General features: G+C 47.3%; 1 protein-coding gene across 2 annotated transcripts; it reads right to left on the bottom strand.

Moving 5' to 3' along the window:
* Window positions 1-2609: 2609 nt before the first annotated feature.
* MARVELD3 (MARVEL domain containing 3) lies at window positions 2610-14673 on the bottom strand. 2 transcript variants are annotated; one of them, XM_012660628.1, is made up of 3 exons: window positions 14266-14673; window positions 11848-11975; window positions 2610-3275 (listed from the first exon to the last, which is right to left on the bottom strand). In XM_012660628.1, the coding sequence occupies exons 1-3, from the start codon at window positions 14637-14639 to the stop codon at window positions 2638-2640; spliced, it is 1140 nt and encodes a 379-aa protein (XP_012516082.1). In that variant the 5' UTR covers window positions 14640-14673; the 3' UTR covers window positions 2610-2637. The 2 variants fall into 2 exon arrangements, with proteins under 2 accessions (XP_012516082.1, XP_012516081.1); XM_012660627.1 differs by lacking the exon at window positions 2610-3275 and adding an exon at window positions 6668-8001 and having other exon boundaries at window positions 14266-14655.
* Between the last annotated feature and the right edge of the window lie 7559 nt (window positions 14674-22232).

The raw sequence follows: 22232 nt of genomic DNA, 5'->3' as shown, positions 1-22232 counted from the left end.
TCTCTACTAAAAATAGAAAGAAATTAATCAGACAACTAAAAATATATAGAAAAAGTTAGCCGGGCATGGTGGCGCATGCCTGTAGTCCCAGCTACTCGGGAGGCTGAGACAGAAGGATTGCTTGAGGCCAGGAGTTTGAGGTTGCTGTGAGCTAGGATGACGCCACGGCACTCTAGCCGGGGCAACACAGTGAGACTCTGTCTAAAAAAAAAAAAAAACAACCATTACTGAGCTCCTTCCATGTAGCGGGTACTATGCCGCGTTTACATTAATACCTCAGTTCCATGAGACACACACCTCCCTGATCCAGAGTGGCAGAGATGAAATTCTCGTATGTTCTCTGCTTCATGCAGTATTAATTCCCTCATATGCCAAAGGCCACAAGTCACTCAGAATATGTTACAGTGTGTGATTCAATGGGTATGCATTTTGCCTCTGCTACTTAAAAAAGTTTGTGACTTTAGGCAAGTCCCGTGGCCTCTCTAAGGCTGTTTACCTCATTTGTTATAGGAAATCATAGTATCCGTGGTCCGTCAGGCAGTGGTGAGCCTAAATGAAGTGATGCGAACAAAGTGCTTCTTAGGCGCAGCTCTGTACGAACTTGGCACCTAGTTAGCCTTCAACAAAAAGTTAACGGGTAAACCACCTAACCTTGAACCTTGTTTCCTCTTCTATAAAAGGTGAGTAATGCATCTCGGCCTGCCTAGCTGCCGAATGGTAATGACGAAGATAAGGTTCGCTGAAGCATTTTGAACCTTATAAAACTGCACAGATGCATGGGAGTGTGACCAGTCACTGATGGCTCCAATCACCTGGGAGGAGCTGCCTCTCCGGAGCAGTATCGTAGCTGGGCTGGGGCACAAAGTTGGGGTCAGGTGGGCCAAAGTCCCCACTTTATCAACCACAAGACCCAGACATGGGCGAAGATCTAACAGACACGTTCCAGGGAATAAATGCCAGGTGAGACTGGTGTGTCGGGGGGTGTATTTTCTCAGGGAGGTGAGTGTCGAGTGGGTTGTTTAGTTTTCACTGCTGTTAAACTTACTGCCACTCAGTGAAAATTGTGGGCTTCTAGCCAGTGCCTCAGGCTGAGGGAGATGGGGTGGCGGCACCTTTCAATGACACCACAAACCTTTTATTTTAACCTAGCAGTGTAGATTTCTAGTTAATTATTTTCCTCCATGCTTTATTTTTATAAAAATGTAATCTAGATATTGTCCCATTTCTATATGAGGTTTAGTTTTGGTCCTTCATTTTGGATAGGTTCCATAAGGATTAGTTGTTAAAAAGCAAGAGGACAATTAGACTATAATAGTGAGACTGTGTATTTCTAGTTGCAGCTGACATGAACTGATATATTTGAGACTTTATAAAACACTTCACCAGCCTGGGCAATGTAGCAAGACCCCATCTGTACAAAAAATTTTTTTTAAATTAGCTGGGTGTGGTGGCACATATCTGTAGTAGTCCCAGCTCCTTGGGAGGCTGAGATGGGAGGACCACTTGAGCCCTGGAATTCTAGTTGCAGTGAGCTATGATGGTGCCAACACGGCAGCCTGCGTGACAGAGTGAGAACCTGTCTCTTAAAAAAAAAAAAAAATCCCACGCCAGATTAAAATTAATGAACTTTATTTTTAAGATTCAGTGGTAGTGATCTGTTAACATTATGAAGACAGTTCAGGGCGACGGGAGATTACTATGTATTTGAAGGCCCACTCTGTGGCACTGTCAGGGAACGCAGAAGAGAAAAAGCCTCCAGTAAGCCTTCGTAGTCTAGTAAAATTAACTGCTTTATCTCTGAAAGCAGTTGAATAACATGTATAAGAAGTTTAGGAATTTTCTCACTATTTGGAATCTTCATGTTTAGAAAAACTATAAAACATTTCAGGAAAGTGAATTCCAATGAACAACTTGCCACAAAAAAAGAAACTAATTTGGAATAGCTGGTAGAAAACATTTTCTCAGGAACCTAAGGCAGGAGCCTTGGGGGAAAACATGCTTACTAAAAGCATCTCTTTTCACGTATCCGGAATCCAACCTCCCATCTCCAGTGAGAGAAGGCTGCGTGGCCCCCTCTTCTATGAGCAGAATACCTTGCCTCTAGGAGAGTGCATCTGAATGTAATTACCTATTTAGAATTCGATCACACAATTGCTTTAAAATCATTCCCCTCGCACAAAATCCAGGGGGATCGGGTGGGGTGGGAATGGCATGTTTCTTTTGATGACTTTAAATACTTCTGACAGGTGAGATATTTCTACTGTACCACGTGATCGGCAAGCCTCTGACCTATGGTTCTCGTCTCTCAGAATTTCTCTGGCTAGTTAGCTGTTGCCACTGTGACCTCGCCATATGGTGAGAGCCACACCATAGAGGGTACCCGGATACCTGATGTCGTGCTTTGTAGCAAAGGTGATTTTTTTTTGAAGCTCTCATCAAATCAGCCAAAAAGACTTACTGATCTCCTTTTACAATAGAAAAAAATGAGTCAATTATTTAACTTTGCATTGATCCAAAGGGAGCATTTCTAAAGTCAAGTATGTGAAAACTGAGTTGTCTCCTGTGTGGTTTTAAAGGCCCTGTCTTTTTGGGAGAAACAATGGGGGTGGGTTAACATTGAGGTTCCAGAAGATCATCTCAGAGCGTCCCAGACCACAGGTATTCTGGTGCATCACTGTCACTTCTGGGCTGTCCTTGGCTGTCTTTGTAGTGCTTCTGTTCTCGGTAGCTCCGCAGGGCCAGCACCACGCTGACACAGTACATGATCACCAGCAGACAAGCAAAGGTGGCTGCTGCTCCGTCGGTGCCCGCCAGCTGGCAGTTCATCCAGGTGAGACCCCTGCGGGCGTAGAGCCTCTCTCTCGTTTTGCAGGTGTCGGTGGAATTGATCTGCAAGGCCGCGTGGAGGTAAACGCCAATGCCTGCGCAGTAGCCCACGGCCGCTAGGAGGCTGAAGGTGGCCTCCGTGAGGAGCCACTTCCCCGACAGTTTTGTTAGTCTTTTGGCTCCTTGGAGTAGAACGCCCATGGTGAGGACACCCAGCCCCAGAGAAACAGCCACGCCGCCGTATATCAGGGGCGCCCGCAGGACCGTGTACTGCTGGTCCAGCTGCCGCACCTGCTCCAGTTCCGTGCCCTCAAACGGTGAGTAATAGTTGTTCCCAAAGCCGCCGCCGATGGTGAAGCTGGCGCTGAATCCAGCAAGGACAAAGTAGGAGGCCACGATGCACATGAGAACCATCGCGTTCAGTAGCACCTCCACTATCTGCACCACACCTAGAAGAGAGATTCGGCATTTAACACCACTCGCCCAGGTCAAACTAGAGAGCTGCCGCTTGTGACCTGATTTTAAAAACATTGTCGATTGAACTTGAACATTCTTGATTTCTTTTTTGTTGTTGTTTTGTTTTTATATACGTTTGAAAACTCAAAATGCCACTCTGGAAAAATTTTTGGCAGATTTTTAAAACTAAGCACTTACCATATGACCCTACAATTGTACTCCTGGGTATTTGTCTCAAAGAAATGAAAATTTACATCCACACAAAAACATGTACGTGAATATTCGCTGTAGCTTTATTTATGAAAGCCAAATATTGGGAAAAACCCAGATGTCCTCCAGTGGGTGAATGGTTAAACCGGTACACCCGCACCATGGAATACTCTATCAGCAATGACAGGAATGAACCATTGATTGGTACATGCAACAACTTGGATGGATCTCGAGGGAGCTGAGTGAAAAAGAACCAGTCTCAAGAGTTACATAATGTTTGAGTCTGTTTCTGTAACAGTCTCAGAGGGACAAAGTTACAGAGATGGAGCACAGATCGGTGGTCACTGGGGGTGAGGGATGAGGTGGGGGAGGGGAACGGGGATGGTGACTATAAAGGGTTAGCATAGGGGTATCCGGGATGATGGGACAGTCTTGGATTTGATTGCGGTGCTGCTCACACAAATCTACACACGAGAGAAAACTGCATAGAACCACACACACACAGGTGAGTGCATGTAACTGGCAAAATCTAAATAAGCTCTAGAGATTGGCACTTTCGTGGTTTTGCTAGTGTACTATAGTAAGGCAGGATGTCATCACTGGAGAAAACCGGGTTAAGGGTACACAGGATTTCTCTGTACTATTTTTGGGACTTCTTGTGAATCTAGATTTCAAAATGAAAAGTTTTTGAAAAATTGAAGTGACATAAGGTCTAAACTGAAAAATTTCACTCATGTCCCCTCTGTTCTCTATCCCCAGCTACTTTCACTGGTTTCTAATGTAAATTTCCAGTGTTCCTTTATGCAAATAAAAGCACATTCAAATCTGCATTTCATCCCCCTTCCCTGTTCTTGTCGCAAGTGTACTATGTGCACTGTTCTGCATCTCGACTTTGTCATTTACTATGTCCTAGAGATGTTTTCAGATCAGTTCCTACAGCTCCATCGTACGGATGGACCAGTCTGTTCACCCAGGATCTACCGACAGATACTTGGGCTGTTACTTATAAGTTCAAGGATCCCAAAAGGCCACAAGGCAGTGGGAGCCAACACGTTAACAGAAACTGAATATCTTCTTGTCCAAGGTCAGCTTTCATTTGTTATGGGCAGAGGTGCCAGACTCAGGTGTACTTCGGGGAGAGGGTCTCCTGCCATTCCCTCAGGGCTCAGAGATGACAAGGAAAAGGAAACACACAAACCTGCTCTCCACCGCGTGTGACCCTGCCCAGGTCATCCAGTCTAACCCTCGGACACTTATCGACAGATGAAGATAACACCTGCCCGTCTTTATCCCACGTGCTGTGGTGAGGCTCAAATGAAAGTGAGTATATGAAAATACTTTGAAAAATCATAAAATGTTATACAAAAAATGGATGGTGCTGCTACTGAGTAACATTATTAACAAATGGAAGGGGATTAGTGAGAAGCTTAAGAAGAAACGGGATGAATTTAGGAAAGGCGTGGTTTCCCCGGAATCATGACAATTCCTCTAATATACAAGGGCGCAGTTCAAGACCAGTGTCCCTAAAGTACGTAGGCAACAGCTACTGCGGTTCCTGATCCTATCTCCTGCCCGGCCCACACAAATTCCTCGCAGTCCGCAGGGACGCAGCAGACAAGGGCTCTGCGAGTGAGAAGCTACATTCCTCTAATTTAAAACTGAAAATAACATCAGACCCAACTGGCCACTCTTCACCCAGGCACTGTAGGCTACTGGTTTACACTCTCTCCCTACAGCAGAGCAAGTGAATTGACCCAGATGTCGTTCTAGCTCATGGGGGTGACTAACCCCCCACACCCAACACCTTCTCTGCTTTGGTTTTCCTTCTGCACGCATGTGCGTATCCTGGCCCCTGAAGTTAAACAGGAATACTGCACTGAAGATACAGAAAGCCGGAACGTTTTCCTTCTGGGATGGGTGTGCCATGTATAGCACATAGGCTGCAATGGGATACATCGAGACCCTGTTGACCACCCGCTGACTAAGACAACTGACAGAAGTAATGGTCGTCTGCTGCGTCCAGTGGTATTGGTTCTACTGAAGGAATATGGCCAGGGAATGTTATTCCAGGAACCGGCCAGGCCTGACCTGGCTTAGCTGTGAATATCCAGCAGGCTCGCTTATTTCCAAGCGTGGTGTCAGAGAAGAAAGACATGCACACGGACCAGGGGAAGAGAAAAAGGGTGACAACTAGAGCTAGCAGTGGTTTGTCTCTGGGTGGGGTAGAACAAGTCTCCAGAAAGAGAGCAGAGGGTGCCAGAGAGGGAAATGAAGACCCAAAACAGACAGGAGATCTTTGTTGCAAATAGCATTGTTCTGGGGTAAGCTGGGGGGTTGATCATTTAATACTCTGCTTAATTATACATCTACTTCTGCCTTTGAACTGTAAATGTGGTCCTGAAAAAAACTGAGGAAAGCAGATCAATTTTATTTTTTATTTTTCTAAAATAAATACATGTGCAGTCAAGCCATGCATAAAGTGAAAAATTAGGCTGGGCTGGGTGGCTCATGCCTGTAATCCTAGCACTCTGGGAGGCTGAGGCGGGAGGATTGCTTGAGCTCAGGAGTTCAAGACCAGCCTCAGCAAGAGCGAGACCCCATCTCCACTAAAAATAGAAAAAATTAGCCGGGCATGGTGGCACATGTCTGTAGTCCCAGCTACTCAGGATGCTGAGGCCAGAGGATGGCTTGAGCCCAGGAGTTTGAGGTTGCAGTGAACTACCATGGTGCCACTGCATTCTACCCAGGGTGACAGAGGGAGACTCTATCTCAAAACAAAACAAAACAAAAAAACAACCAAAAACCAAAACAACAAAAAAAATGAAAAATTAAAATCCTCTTCTCTCCAGAAGCAAAACTGTTAAACCTTTATGTATTCGTCAAGAAATTTTCTGATCATATACAAGCATATATATGTATTTCCTTTTCTAAACCCAAATGGAATTCACCTTTTAAAATGCAACAAATTGTATTTAAGGGAATAATATAAATGTAAAGAGAACCATCATCTGTCATCTCCAAATTAAAATTGTTCTTTCGATTTTTATTGGATTCACGCAAAACAAAAACATTCACTTGTACCCGGAATATACTGTACTGTTCTATAAGTCACAATTTAATATGCAGTGAGAACCCATGAAGTTGTCTGGCTAAAACTGACATTCCCAGCAGAAGCTGGGAGAGATTTTACATTCTTTTACTCTGGATGGATCCTGAATTCCAGATGTTGGGGTTAATTCTTCATACAATGGTACATTTACAAGAGGTACAAAACACTTATTGAGCTTTCAGGGCCACTGTCAGGGGCTTGCAGAATAGCTTCTTTGCAACCCAGCGAATTAATCTGATTCCTCCTTCCTCAGCCCACGCCTACCTTCGACTTAAATTTTACAGGACTAGTCTCCCCATCCCCACAATCCCCACGCCCTCTATCCACAGAATTAAGCAGGTTGGAAGGAATGGAGAGTTCAGTGTGGAAAAACTTGTGGGCTAATCTGCTTAAGACAGCTGTGCTTAGAAAAGTTCAGGCTGAAATGTTGTCTCACGTCTGTGTGGCTTTTCATGAACTTTGAAGATAAGGCTCTTCCAATTCACTTGGTTATCTCCCTTTATTTAATCAAGAAGTGACACTTTGCTGCAGCTTGTGCCTTTTCCCTGTGGGTCTTGGGCTCCAGTTTTTTGTTTTTGTTGATTTTTTTAAAAAAATAACTTCGGCTAGTCCCCCACTAACAGAGGATTCCATCGCAGAACGCAACTCCATGCAGCTGGGAGCTGCCCCGCCACGCCAGCATTGGCTTGTGACTTCTCCAGCGTTGGCAAGTGCCCCCACAAAGCGTTCTTGGGAGAGACAGCAGTTCAGAATAACTTCCATCACATTTGGTAGAACATTTTAAAAAGCCTAAAACTGAAACATTTCTGCTGGCTTCTCTTTTAGCTTCCTGACTTTTCGGTAACCCCTGATGGCCAGGACAGCCCCCAGGGCAAAGACCCCAATGCCAAGGGCAGCAAAGATGCCAGCTCCTATATCTCCCCCGTGGAAACTGCAGCCGAAGCCACTGTAGCCTTTGCTCTGGTACAGCGCCTCCCTCTCCTTGCACACAGGAGAGCTGTAGGCATCGGAGAGGTAGTGGAAGTAGAAGTACAAGGCGGGAACGTACCCCACAGCGATGAGCACGTCCAGCAAGCCTTCGATCACCAGCCACAGTGGACAGTGCCACGGGACTCGCAGGACACCTGCGACGACCAGGAGGCAGGAAAAAGCCATGAGGGCTCCGCTGTAGGCCATTGCCGCGGTGACTGTGGGCAGCTTTAGCTGGTAGAACTGGACATCCAGCTGCTGGGCTTTCTCCCCGTCTGCACCATCGAAACCACTGTACGCCCCTCCGAACTGGTAGTAGTAAATGCCCCCCAGGCTGGTGATGCCCGTGTAGCCCCCCGTGGAATTGTAAGACACAGCGCTGCAGGCCAGGATCAGCAAGTTCAAGAGAACCTCCAGCAATTGGCAGCAGGCTGCAAAAAAAGGGTGTGTTACCGTGTTGAGAGGTGCTCCTTTGTACTCGGAGACTCTTCCACCTGGAGGGTCACCTTCCCTGCAGTAGCTCATCCTGCCGGCTCTGCCCCCGTGCACGGCCTGAGCACCCACTGCAGCGCAGTAGCATTAGACAGTAGCAGGGGACTGTGGGCTCCAGAAATGGTGTTAGAAATACTACGGGCCGAGAGGAGTCACTATCAAAAGAGCGAAGCAGCCTGCCCCAGGAGAGGTTCAGGCAGATGACGGGAGGAGCAGGCCAGTGATCAGAAAGAAAGGCATCCTATACGGAAGGGCAAGAACATCCCACCCCCGCCTCTCCCCACCAAAAAGACTAAAAAAGTTACCACCTCTTTATATCTGTTTTGTGGCTATTCCAATTTGTAAGAGGAGAGTTCTCCAAGTTTGAAGAAAATCACAGAGCTTAAAAAAGATGATGTTAGAAAAAAGCGTGGAAGTTAAACATCAAAAGATTAATGACGATTTGCATGTATTAGGAAGAGAAAATATTAAGTAAAGCCATAATGCTTACCAAGTAAAAAAAAACTTATTTGTCTTACCGTTCTTAGACTTTAACTCAATAAATATGTTATAAAGTTTAATGTTGTTTTCTTTGGTTTCCCTACAGAGTACATCTGGGCTGTGCTATATTCCCACAACTGGGTTCTTTTGGGACCCCTGGCTTCTCTATTGTGGATGGCAAAACTGGCTGCTTTCAGTTTATATTTATATTTATTGAAATATAACTTAGACACAACAAAATGACCCACGTCAAGCATACAGCCTGATGAGTTTTGACAAATGTATGTACCATGTAACCACCATCTAGATACAGAACATGCATCGTTAGCCCAGAAACTTCCCTGGTAATGCTTTATAGTCAATTCCTCACCTTCCTTCTCAGCCAACCCCTGGTCTGCTTCCTCTCCTTAGAAATCAGTTTTACCTTTTCTAGGATGCCATGCAAATGGAATCCCATGTTTAGGTACCTTTTGTGTCCAGCTCCTTTTGCTCAGCACGATACACAACTGGGTGTTTCTGAGCCGCAAACTGTACGTGCTGGAACAGTGCTGGCTTCATTGGCTCTATGGGATTGATCTGTCAACATCTCCCTGGTTTTAGATAACCAGGTTTTACGCTTGGTTCCGCTTGGGCTACTTACGAAGCTGTGCTACGTCTCCACATTCTCTAATTGAAATGATGCTCTCTCAAGCATTATTTTTATACTCTGTAATTTTCTCCCAAAATGCAAACGGTGTTTGTTTTTTTTACTTACAAAAGTTACACTTACTTATTGTTTAAAAAGAAAATGTAGACAAAAAATATAATGTAAAAATTGTCTATAATCCAACCAATTAAAAAAAACACTGTGAACATTATGTATTTTTTCTGAACTTTTCTAGCATATATTTGTAATTTTTGTTGTTTGTTTGCTTTTAGGTAAGAACAGGGTCCTACTCCATCTACTATTGTGTAACTTATTCTTTCATTATCAATATAGTGTGAATATTTTTCTAACTCGGTAAATATAAATACTTTTCTATCTCAGTAAATATAAATCTACTTCACAAGTTTAAAGGATTTATAGATTACCACAATTAATTTAAGTCATTTCACTGTAAAGGACATATAGGCTTTTCCAGGGTTTTGCTATGTGGGAGAATTTCTTTCTTTCTTTGTTTTTTTTTAAAGAGACAGTCTCACTCTGTCTGGAGTACACTTGCACGATCGTAGCTCACTGCAATCTCAAACTCCTGGGCTCCAGTGATCTTCCTGCCTCAGCCTCCCGAGTAGCTGGGACTATAGGTGCGTGCCACCGTACCTTGCTAATTGTTTTACTTTTTGTAGAGTCAGTGTCCCACTATGTTGCCCAGGTTGTCATCCTCCCACCTCAGCCTCCCAAAGTGCTGGGATTACAGGTGTGAGCCACTGCAAGACCCCGTCTCTACTAAAAATAGAAAAAATTAGCCCGGCTACTCAGGAGGCTGAGGCAGGAGGATCACTTGAGCCCAGGAGTTTGAGGTTGCTGTGAGCTAGGCTGACGCCACAGCACTCTAGCCAGAGCGACAGAGCAAGACTCTGTCTCCAAAAAACAAAAAAATCTTTGGGTGACCTTTATCTGGGCATGTATTTCCTGCTGGAGACAAGTTCCTGGTGTTAATGCCTGTTTCTCTGAACACAATACTGCACTGTGTATTTATGCAGGTCCCTGCACATCCAGGGTTCTTTACAAGCCCTCATTTGTGAGCTTCCCACTGCTGAACCAGCCTTTCACTGCCTTAACTTCGAAAGCCGACCTCCAGGCTCAGAGCCAAACAGCCAGAAGCAATCAGGCTAAATCAAGGTGTGTTTTCATCAGAAGCCTCAAGCCCTGCCCTCTCCTCAAGGTAAACCAGCCACAGAAGAAAAAATATCTCTGTAATCCTAGCACTCTGGGAGGCCGAGGTGGCAGGATTGCTTGAGCTCAGGAGTTCGAGACCAGCCTGAGCAAGAGCAAGACCCCATCTCCACCACAAATATAAAAATTAGCCAGGCATCATGGTCTGCTCCTGTAGTCCCAGCTACTCGGGAGGCTGAGGCAGGAGGATCACCTGAGCCCAGGAGTTTGAGGTTGCTGTGAGCTAGGCTGATGCCACGGCACTCTACTCAGGGCAATCAATGGAGCGAGACTCTGTCTCAAACAAAACAAAACAAAACAATCTCTCTGGAGAAACGTGTTAACTAGCCTCTGGCTTATGCCTGTTATTTATATCATCAAGAAAGGAAGGACGGTCTCGAGTAAACCATTTGAGGCCTTAAAGTCAGGCTCTAAGTTTCAATTCGGCTCTTTCACTTAATAGCTGTGTGACTTTGAGTAACTTACTGTACTTCTCTGAGCCTCAGGAGTTGTCGGGAGAATTAAAGGCAATGAGGTTGTGCCAACGTATGTAACCTAGAGTGATGATCCTGGTACCTAGATAGCCTAGAGCCCTTTCATCAAGTTTCCTATAATCCCATAATCACGTACATCTTTGTAATCATCCTAAAAGACATTTGCAGGTATGAACGCCGTGATTTCTCTCCCTGAGGCTGGGATGTTTTCTCCCTTAGTCACATGGAGCAGAGTGTAAGAAAATTTCTCACTAAATCACGTGAGCTGTAAGGGCTCACCCTGACAAACCAGATTTTCTTCATTGCCGCACGGAACAGATCCCAGGAAGCCACATTTGAAGTGCACACATGATAAAATCTAAGTATTTTTCAGACTGCAGGTCTTGAATGAGTATGTCTTTTGTTTGTTTGTTTTTAACGAAACAGAATAGAAAATAACAGAGCATTTGGTATGTAATAGGCTAAGTATAGTTTCATTTTTGTTTTTCTGTGTGTGTGAGTGAAGTTGGTCTTAATGTAAAATACATTTCTTACTGTGAATCTCAGTCAGTAAGGTTGAAACGCCATTGACAGAGTGTTTGGGCATCAGGTTTGCTCCTGTCCGTGTGGCTTGAGCTGCAACCTGGCTGCTGCTCCAGGCGATCTTTCCTTTCTGCTAACTCAGGCCGCCTTGCCAGGGGAGCGCCCTCCGCTAGCTCCCGGCCACGTGCACCTGCAGGCGCCGTGGTTCCAGCCCGAACTTGAAATGTGAACACGAGGCCGCCTGCCTCTCCGGTCCCGGGGTATGTTTGAGGAGAAGCACAAGACGTTCCTGCCTTTCTCGTTTTCAGGAAACAAGAGCCTCATGCAGGTAAGCAACCCAAAATGCTAGGAACCCAAAAGGGGTTCCAGCTCAGACCACCCCTTCTAGAACCACCAGCGACAGCAAATGTCAAACTGCCTCCAAAATGGCTCACCTCTCCCCGTGCACAAGTATTTGCATTTATGGCATTCCAGGAGTCCTTCCGCCTCTGACTGGTAATACTCCACTTCGTCTTGTCCAGGCCTGGAGTTCGAGGACAGATACCTCCCTGAAGTGGGTTCACTGTAACCAGAAAGCATACATGGCCATTAGGGGGCCTCCAACCCAATAGCTCATTCAGTATCAGAACTCTAGACTCCTCATGCTACGCCTAAACATTAAAGAACGTGCAGAACAGAAACAAAATTCGCCACAGTACTGCATACTCTAGAGAATTCTCTGGTTTAGTGACCCCACAGGGCATCCAAACACTTGGCCCAACTCCGCTAACTAACCACGTGACGGATCCTATAATCCTGTCTGCGGGAGCTGTCTAGCCAGCTAGCTGTGGGCTGCCTTCCTTGTGAGCTGAAGTTCCCAGTTCAGCATGGACCAGGCTCTTCCAAAACAGTTGGCATGCATGTGACTCTGATGCCCAGCTGGCGTTCTCTTCCTGCCCTTACTTTGGCAAGTGCTCAGTCAGCAACAATTCTCCAGGCGTGTGGGTGCTACAGGCAGCCTTTGGCATTTTCCTATTATTTCTTCCTCTGCCAACCCCGACATTTTCTGTTCCTTCTTTTTCACCTTTATGCAGCACATCCTGGGCTTTGTCCAAGATTCAACAGGGAGCTGCATTCTACTAGCTGGTCTCCAGAGATCTTTCAAGAACATCATGTCTCTTAGGATTGAAATTCTTAAAATTTTTAGCACACACTGGAGGCCCTTTCTCATCTCTTTACACTCTCCACCGCACAGACCCAGCCACAGTGAACTGTCCCCTTCCCCCCAAAAGATGACCTGCTCTCCCATGCCTCAGAGTCACTGCAGAAGTTAGTCCTCTGCTTGGAACACCTTTCCTCCTCCTCCCTGAGCTGTCCCCTTCTCCTTGTACAGAACTCAGCTTTGAGGTTATCTCCTCCAGAAAATTTTCCTGGGCCTGGTCAGAAGCCCAGCTTACAGCGGTGCTACAACGGCCCGTTTATCTGTCGGTCTCCTACGCCACACTGTGAACACCCTGGAAGTGGATCTCTCTGGCTCACATCCCTGCAACCTGTCCATTAAATAAATGCTTAAGTGGAGGAAAACCAGAAATAAATTACCCTTTGGTTTCAAACCACCAATGGGCTGTGAGCAAAAGAAGCAAAAAGCAAGAGTATTCCCTACACTTACTTTGGGGTGGGGGGAACTGGGACACTGGTTTATAAGGAAACTTAGAAACGTAGCTCTGGACACCCCCAGGTTGTGCAGTTGCGGTGCACTGTGGCTTTAGTCGGCATAGCTACTGCCTATGACTGTGTCTGGGCGCACCCTTTGTCCTGCTAGTTGGTTTTAGATAATGTAACATAAACTCAGCATAGTAGCTTTCCCGCTGTGTGGACACAACAGGGAGAGAGACTGGGCTAAGCCACCAAGTCCCATAGCAGAGGGGAGCCTCACTCCTCCTCAGAAAAGAGGCCAGGTTTCAAAAGCCAGAAGCAGTCATCACTCCAGAACCTGAGTGTCTCCTTGTTGGAGCCAGAAGGGGCAATATCCCGACTATTCACAGTTCTCAGCTCTCTGCACGTCATCTGTGCATTCAGCAGACGGAAAAAAGACCAGCTCCCTGGTATGCGTGTGTGTGTGTGTGTGTGTCTGTGCGTGCCAGGCTCCCTCTCATCTCCCCTTCCAGCCCCAGCTCACACAGTCTTCCAGAGTGTCCGATGCTTTCTCCTCCCAAGGGCTTATGGGAATTCTTTGTGCTCTACAAGGCAGGGGTGGCAAAGTTTGTTCATTCGGGAGGGTAGGGTCTCAAACAATCATGGGATTTCAGTGCGGCTGCCTAGAAAGACCTCACTGACAAAGGGGAAACCAATCCGCGCCCTTCCGTGGGGCATTTTAGGTGTACTTAGTTCTGTGGCTATTAAGTGTAGCTTCCGCCACCTGTCTGTGTGGGAAATGCATCTACCCCTGGGAGGGCGACACGTTAAACTGTTAACTCTTCATTGGGCTGACTTTATTAGGCCCTGGCCACCGGGGAAGAGGACTTAGAAGTCGCCGGAGGGCTGATTTTGGAACACAGGACAAGCTCTAAAGCCCCACGGGGCAGTCCTGTGACCAGGAGGGGGAGAGTCAGGGAGGAGCCTCGGGTTACCCCCACCTACCTAACCTCCTCCCCACGCCCTCTCTTTCCCGGACCGAGACCTGTCTTCCTCTTCACCTGCCCCCGCCCTGCCACTGCTAACCGGGGTGGGTCACCACAAAGTTTTCCCTGCCGGCCAGGTCACCTCTGAGAGCGCACCAGGGGGAAATGGCATCTCTTTCTTTACAGCGGCTTCCTAGGACAAGCGGCGCAGCTGGCCTTCCACCCAGGCCCGCGCCCCCAGCCCCGCCTCACCTTTCGGGTCCGCGGCGCCCGAGGCCCTCCTTCCACAGGGGCGGCGGCTCCGGGGCTGCGCCAGGCGCGGGCCAGGGCTGCGGGGCTGCGTCCCGCGTCCGGCTTTGGCGGGACTCGCCCCAAACTCTTTGCTCGCCTGCGCGGTGGGCCGCGTCCCTGCGTCTGTCCCGGCGGGGGTCTCGGTCCCTCTCTCTGTCCCGGTCCTCTCGCCGGTTCCCGTCCCTGCGCCCGTCCCTGTTTCTCTCCCTGTGCGGGTCCCGGGGTCTGTCCTGCGATCGCTCGCGGTGGCGGTCTCGGTCTGCGGGGGTGCGCCGGTCCGGGTCGCGCTCTCTCGGCCGGGCCCGGGGCTCGCGAGTCCCCGGCGTACCTTCCATGGCCGGATTCCGTGACCCCGCCCGGGAGCGACCCGAGGGCAACAACCAACCACAAGTTTCCCAGGCAGGTGTCCGAGCCCGGAGGCGGGGCGGAGCAGGACGGGCTGCTCACCTGTGCGCACGCGCGCTAGCCCCGCGGCCAGCCCCGGGAGCGCGCACCTGAGCGCGCCGGCAGGGGGCGCCCCTGTACGCATCTCGGGGTCTGGCGGGGGTTGGGGGTATGTGTTGGGGCAGGGATTGGGGTATCGCTGCTCTAAACCAGGGGCGGGGACAACCGACGGTCGTGGCCCATCCGCCCCGAAGTATCCCGTTGGTGACACCGCAAGGTGGGTGGCCTAGGGAAGCCAACTCTGGCCACCTGCCGTGGCTCAATTTACACAGCACCTTGGGTTTGCTTTCCCAGAGGGTACCCCCATCCACTAGCTCATCCATCCATCCACACATCCAGCCTCCCACTCAACCGTCCACCCACCCATCCACCCACGTTTCCACCCAGCCACCCACACACTCACTCATCCACCCATCCATCCACCCATCCACCCATCCATCCATCCCTCACCCATCCATCCATCCATTCACCCATCACCCATCCATCCACCCCTCACCCATCCACCCACACATCCACCCACACATCCACCCATTCATCCCCTCATCCATCCACCCATCCACTGTCTCTCTTTCCCTCCCTCTCCTGCTATACTTACACAGCTATACTGTAGAGAGCTTGGGGCCAGGTCATCTATTGGAACAGTCCGGACTTACAAAATGTTTTTTAAAATGGGGAACCACATAGAATTGGCAGCTTTTTATTTTGCCAAGGAAGGATATAAAATTGCCATCTGTTGTTTAATTCTTTCAACAAATATGTACGAGCACATTTTAGCAGGCGCTGGAGATCCAGTGGGAACTCTCCTTGTGTGGTGCTTCTGCTCTAGTGTGTGGGGAAAAGGGAAAACAAGGAATGACCAAGGAAAGAGGACAATGTCTAAAATATAACCAGAAGGGCAGGTTTCTTTAGAGAGATCTGAGAAGATGACATTAGAACTGAGTCCTGGATGATAAAGAGGCAGCCTTGGGAATGGCTGCGAAAACATTCCAGAAAGAGAGAAGGCTGAGTCCTGCAGGAGCCACTGTGAGTAGTGGGGCAGGAGATGAGGCTGAGTGAGTGGAACGGGCAGATGGAGTAGGGTCTCTGCGGTGGCGAGTCTGCATTTTTATTCTAAGACCAATGGAGGACATTGAAGGGTTTTGAGCAGGAGGGTGACTTGCTCTGGTTTACATTTTAAAAAGATCATTCTGGCGTCTTTGAGGAGGATGGACCAGAGGGGCCAGAGACAAGAGACAAATGGAGGGAAGAGATAAGTTAGGAAGCTACAGAAGGAACCCAGCTAAGCGGTGGTGGTGGCAGCCATGGGGTTGGTGAGGAGTGGACAGATCCAGATTGTTGTTTTGCAGAGGAACTCATAGGACAGATTGGATGTGGGGAATGGGGGAAGGGAGAAGCAGCTGGGTGGGTGGTGGGATTGTTACTGAGATGGGGAAGACTGGAGAAAACTGGGTTTGGGGGGAAACTGGAGAGTTCCATTGTGACGTGTTAAATCTGAGGTGGCTATGATTCATCCAAGTGTGGGTGTCTAGTTGCAGGTGGACCTGTGAATCTGGGGTGCAGGGAGAGGGCTAGGCTGGAGACACTCTGTGGGAGTAAAGGAGCTCACCAGAGGCAGGAGGGAGGCAGGAGGGAGAAGGCCCTGGGCAGAATCCCTGGGAGACTCTACCATTTAGAGCTCAGAGAGGACTGAGAAGAAATGATGAGTGAGGTGGAGGGAAACCAGCAGAGTGGGGGCAACCTGACACCAACCTGCATCCCACAGAAGTGCTGCTCTGGGCTCCACAGACTCTCTTCGCAGGGCGGAGAGGATGGGGCCAAATTCTAGAACCTTCCGCAGATATTGAGCAAAGCCCTGTTCTGATCCCCAACAATGATGGCTATAGAGGACCTGCCTGGTGAACAAGCAGGGTGGTTTGGGTGGTGGCACGGTCCTTCTTCTCCCAGACCTTCCCTCTGCACCTCTGGAACCCTCTTTCTGAATAAATAAACCTTCATATCAGCTCACCTTTTTGTTTCATTTCTCTTTGTTTTATATCTTTTGTTTTTTTTTTTTTTTTTGAGATAGAGTCTCACTCTGTTGCCTGGGCTAGAGTGCCGTGGCGTCAGCCTAGCTCACAGCAACCTCAAACTCCTGGGCTCAAGCAATCCTCCTGCCTCAGCCTCCCAAGTAGCTGGGACCACAGGCATGCACCACCACGCCTGGCTAATTTTTTCTATATATTTTTAGTTGTCTGATTAATTTCTTTCTAATTTTTAGTAGAGACGGGGTCTCGCTCTTGCTCAGGCTGGTCTCAAACTCCTGAGCTCAAACAATCCGCCCGCCTCGGCCTCCTAGAGTGCTAGGATTACAGGCATGAGCCATCGCGCCTGGCCTGTTTTATATCTTTATCTTGATATATAAATTATTATTTTGCCATATAAATTATCATTTTGCCACATTTATTCCTTGTCTTTCTCTCTACAGATATAAACTTTTTAATGAATGAAACATTTAAGTGTAACTTCCAGACACATGACTCTGCCCCCTAAATACCTCGACATGTATCTCCAAAGAACAATGTTGTCCTACATAGTCACATTACACTGATCACAATCCCGAAATTTAGCATTGATACAATATTATCAATATACACTGTACACCTAAATTCCCCTATTGTTTCAATAATGTCCTTTATGTTTACTTCCCCCCTTTAAGTCCAAGGATTCAATGAAGGATTATTCATGGCATATGAATAACGTCATTGTCATGTGTCTGTAGTCTCCTTCAAGTGTCCTTCAACCTACCACAGTTTCTCAACCTTTTTTCCTCTTTCACAGCATGGACACTTTGGAGAGTCCAGTCCACCTATCTTTTCAGACTGACTCTCAACTTGAGCTTGTCTGATTGTTTTCTTATGATTAAATTCAGGTTAACATTTTTGACAGGCAAACTAAAATAAGTGATGTTGTATCCTTCTTGGTACCTCCTATCATGAGACACAAGCTGTGTTTGTCTCATTATGTGATGTGATGTTACATTTGATCACCACCCTTGGGTAGGGTGATGTCTGCCATATTCTCCATTTTAAAAGTACCATTTCCCATTTTTGTATTTAATAACTTCCAGACTCTATGTTTCCCCACAACCTTTCTTGCCTAAATCAATTATTACGATGTTGGTTTCAAAACTGAGGTTTCTAATTCTATCAATCCTTCTGTTTTTATAAATTTATTGATATTTGTCTATAAAGAATAGTTTTCCCTTCTGTTTATTATGATCACCCCACAGAAAGAGTTTGGACGCCGCCACCTAAAATTTGGTTCCAATACTGAGACTGATGCCAAAAACATACCAAGAGGGTATGAAAGTGTTTATTACTGACATAATGAGGCTTTCTGGGGATGGCAAGGCAGGCTTCCCAATAGGTCTGAAAATGGCTTGAGAAAGCAGGAGGGTGACTGGCTTCGGGGTTTTACTTCGGTTAGGATTAGCACTGGAGTTCCTGTATGTGGTCTGGGACCTGCGTGGTGTGAACTTCCTGTCAGTGCCACGGGCATACCTGGCACACCTGGGCTGTCTTATTAGCTCACCCACATATGGGATAAAAAGGGAAGGGGAGCGTGGGGAGCACGGGGCTTCAGGGCTGTCAGCAGTTAGGCATCAGAAATGGAGGCAAACTATTATATTATCTCTGTAGACTCATCATTTTTTCCTAATAATGTGTTAGAATCCATTAATGTTTTTGTTTGTTTTTCTGATACTTAAAATTGCCCAAACTTGGACAGTGGGAATCCCTTTGAGCTGCCTGTGTTCTTTTGACATCAGAGTTGCCCTGATATGCCTATCAGTTTTTATGACTTCATCTTGTAAGTCCCGGACTGTTGCAATAGATGAACTGGCCTCAAGCTGCCTACAGTATAGCTGTGTAAGGACAGCAGGAGAGAGGGAGAGAGGGACAGTGGATGGATGTATGGATGAGTGGATGAATGGGTGGATGTATGGGTGGATGGGTGGATGGATGGTGGATGGATGGGTGGATGTGTGGGTGGATGGGTGGATGGATGGTGGATGGATGGGTGGATGTGTGGGTGGATGGGTGGATGGAAGGTGGATGGATGGGTGGATGTGTGGGCAAGTGGGTGGCTGGATGAATGGGTGGATACGTGGTGGATGGGTGGGTGGATGAGTGAGTGGGTGGAGGGATGGATGGTGGGTAGCTGGATGGATGGTGGGTAGCTGGCTGGATGAATGGGTGGATACGTGGTGGATGAGTGGGTGGATGGGTGAGTGGGTGGAGGGATGGGTGGATATGTGGGCAAGTGGGTGGCTGGCTGGATGAATGAATGGGTGGATACATGGGTGGATGGATGGGTGGATGGGTGGGCGGATGGTTTTGGGTACACGCAATGGCATTTGGGGGCGGAGAGTTTACTTTCCGCATCTGGTTTGTCCAGTGGTTTCCCTCAGCCTGCCTCTGTGAAGGAGACAGGCCTTCAGGTATGTGGATCAAGGGGAAATCCTCACATATTACCTATGTGATCTCCTGACACTCCTCCCCTTCTGGAATATCCTTTGCTTGTTGTCAGTCCCCAGACTGCAGCTCTGGTGGCAGAGGGGACTTCTGGCTGGGTGGGGTTAGTTCCCACACAGGGGCTCTGGACTGGAAAGGAAGCCTGCAGGGAGGGCAGCGCTGGCCAGCAGGGGGCAGCACAGGCTCAGGCTGGGACCACCCAGCCACTCTGGCAGGAGGGGAACGGGCCCACACCGTGCCCCCTTCCTCAGTCTGAGTATTTCCTCACCCATCTCTGTCTGGGTGATTAGAGTTCTCATCACAGATGTGATAGAATGCCTGGAATTCAAGTTCAGTATTTCCTGAACTTTGCATACTACATAGGTGAGCCTGGGAAGTTACTCAACCTCTCTGTGCCCGAGTGTCTTCGCTTGTAAACTAGGGATAATTGTACCTATCTCTCGGAAAGCGAGAGCTTCCTGAAGCTTCACTGAAGGTTCACCCTTCAGTGGTTCACCCTCTGAAGGGTCACTGAAAATTAACCAACAAAAGGCAGATTAATAGAGGAAAAGGCATACAAATTTATCAACGCGTACCCGAGTCTTACAAAATATAAGATCTCAAAGGGAAGACGGTTGATACCTTTATACCATCTTGAGGTTACAGAGAGGAGAAGGGTCGTGGCGAGATAGGTTATGGGAGGGGGAGAAGGGGCGGTCTGGCTAGCAAAGGTGGTCTTGCTATGTAGATGAAGCCTCACAGGTGAAACCACCCTTTATAAAATTAGTAAAGGGCCACAGAGTGGGAACTGTGGTAGGGGAAATGTATATATACAACCAGCCATTGTTCTCTAGCTTGCTTTCCTATAATTGCTCACTACTCAGCAGTCACATAGCTGATGGTCATAAAGATTCTTAGCTTTCTCCATTGCTCCCATAGATAACATCACTCTTGTGAAACCTAAGGCTAGTTTTTGAATAGAACCTAAGGCGTTCCGGTGGAACAGCTGACTCACCCAGACCAGTGGCCCATACCGAGGAACTGATTCAACTGGTATTGTGACCCATACCCAAGAACTGACTCAGCAAAGGACACAATTTCTACACCCCTATGGTTCCGCCCGGAACCCAGCCAGTTAGCAGATCCAGTTGCCTATCTGTTAGCCCGCCAAACCATTTTTAAAAACCCTTTCTCCCCAGTGTTTGGCAGATATATTTGAGAACTTCCTCCCATCTCCTCGTATGGTGCCTGCAATATTAAACTCTTTCTCTGCTATACCACCTACTGTCTCCGTGTACTGGCTTCCTCTTGAGCAGCGGGCAATGAACCTGCAAGGCTGTAACACAGGTAGCAGCCCTCGGAGAAAATTTAACAGAGGTAAAGTTCTGAAAAAGGGCAATGAAATGTTTTCTGAGTTGTTTCTTTAAAACCCCCCACCCTTTTTGGAAATTAAAACCTGCATTTCTTCCTGAGGCCAGTAATCAAAGGGACAGAAAAGTGTTCTTTGCTGTTTGTTTTCTGTTTTCTTAAACCACAGGAGATGACTCAACAGAATTGTCACAAGATCGTAGTCAGTGGAGATAAGGTCAACTGAAACACCAATTATAGTTAAACAACAATAGCCCAAATCTATGACATGTGACACCGGTTGTGTAGACCCAAGCCCAACTACTGAAAATCTCCCTTTAAAAAGCCCTGTTTTTCTGCTTAAAGGTAGGATGCTGGTCTTTTGAGATGTTAGTCTACCACCCTCCTCATTTGCTGGCAAATTAATATAAACTTCTCTTTCCTTTTCCTCAAATCACTTGTCCTCATTCTTCATTCTCACTGATTTGGCCTTGGGGACAAGTACCAAACTTTAAGTAACAGGAATAGATAGTAAATGTTTTTTCTTTCTTTCATTTTTAGAAACAGGGTCTGACTCCATCACCCAGGCTGGAATACAGTGTCATTATCATAGGTCACTGTAGCCTCGAACTCCTGGGCTCAAGCCATCCTCCTGCTTCAATCTACCAATAGCTGGAACTACAGGCACATGCTACCATGCCTGGCTAATTTTTAAAAATTTCTTGTAGAGATGGAGTATTGTGATGTTTCCCAGGCTGGTCTCAAACTCCCAGCCTCAAGGGATCCTCCTGCCTCAGCCTCCCAAAGCTCTGGGATTACAAGTGTGAGTCACCACACCCAGCTTGTTTCTGTCAGACCTTGAAAGGTGTCAGATTCTCAGTTAATCTTTTTAGATTCAGACAAGGGATTGTCTCAGAGAAAGCCTGGCTTTCTCAATGCAGATTTCTCTACACATGCAAATCTCCCCCACATAAAACAGCTTTTCAGCTAGTCTTGTATTTCTAGCCTTTTCCTTCAGAAGCTTCCAGAAGAGGGAGTGCTTAAGGAGGGATTTTTGAAATGGGTAAGACAGAGAGACTTGGGGCTGGGGGAGCTAAGATTGGGAACATTCCAAATAAAGAGAGAAAGCAGGTAGGTTTGAGGAACTTCAAATTCAAATCCTTCCATTTGAACCCCAGCCCTGGGAGCAAGGGAAGAAGTGAAGGGAAAAAAGACAGAAAGGATAGGCGGGGGCCAGATCCTAAGAAGCCTGAACTTACCACTGTGGGTCTGTGGTCTCCAAGCAAGCACATACAACCTCCACTGTGGCATAGGGAAAAAATATTAGAAACTTCTATTTCATCTGTAAATGATGTCTTTTGGGAATTTCTCTCTCTGTATCTGATTTATAACATAAATACGATGTTAGTAGAGTGGCACATGGATATAATTTAAATGTTTGCATTGTTCACCAACATGAGAGACTGAGGCAAGAGTCTCAATAAATCGAGGTTTGTTGAGCCAGAGGTTAAGGGTGTGCCCAGGAAAAGCATGAGTCCCAGAAATTTCTGTGTTTTGTGCTTCCTGAAGAGGTTTATAGGAGGCTTAGTATTTTACATATTTCCTTAAAAGGGAGGAGGCATGTAGGAAGGGGGGTGTTGGTGGTTG

Source organism: Propithecus coquereli, unplaced genomic scaffold (genome assembly GCF_000956105.1).
Source record: "Propithecus coquereli isolate 6110/MARCELLA unplaced genomic scaffold, Pcoq_1.0 Scaffold67, whole genome shotgun sequence".
Classification (NCBI taxonomy): Eukaryota; Metazoa; Chordata; class Mammalia; order Primates; family Indriidae; genus Propithecus; species Propithecus coquereli.
The sequence above is the reverse complement of the archived record's forward strand: the minus strand, read 5'-3'. Positions and strand labels throughout refer to the sequence as shown.

Coding starts and splice junctions, on each gene's coding strand:
- MARVELD3 (XM_012660628.1), bottom strand. CDS start 14,639: ATGGAAGGTACGCCGGGGACTCGCGAGCCCCGGGCCCGGCCGAGAGAG. Junction 11,976..14,265: donor GGGCGCCGCGGACCCGAAAG/GTGAGGCGGGGC, acceptor TTCTGGTTACAG/TGAACCCACTTCAGGGAGGT. Junction 3,276..11,847: donor ATACTTGTGCACGGGGAGAG/GTGAGCCATTTT, acceptor TCTCTCTTCTAG/GTGTGGTGCAGATAGTGGAG.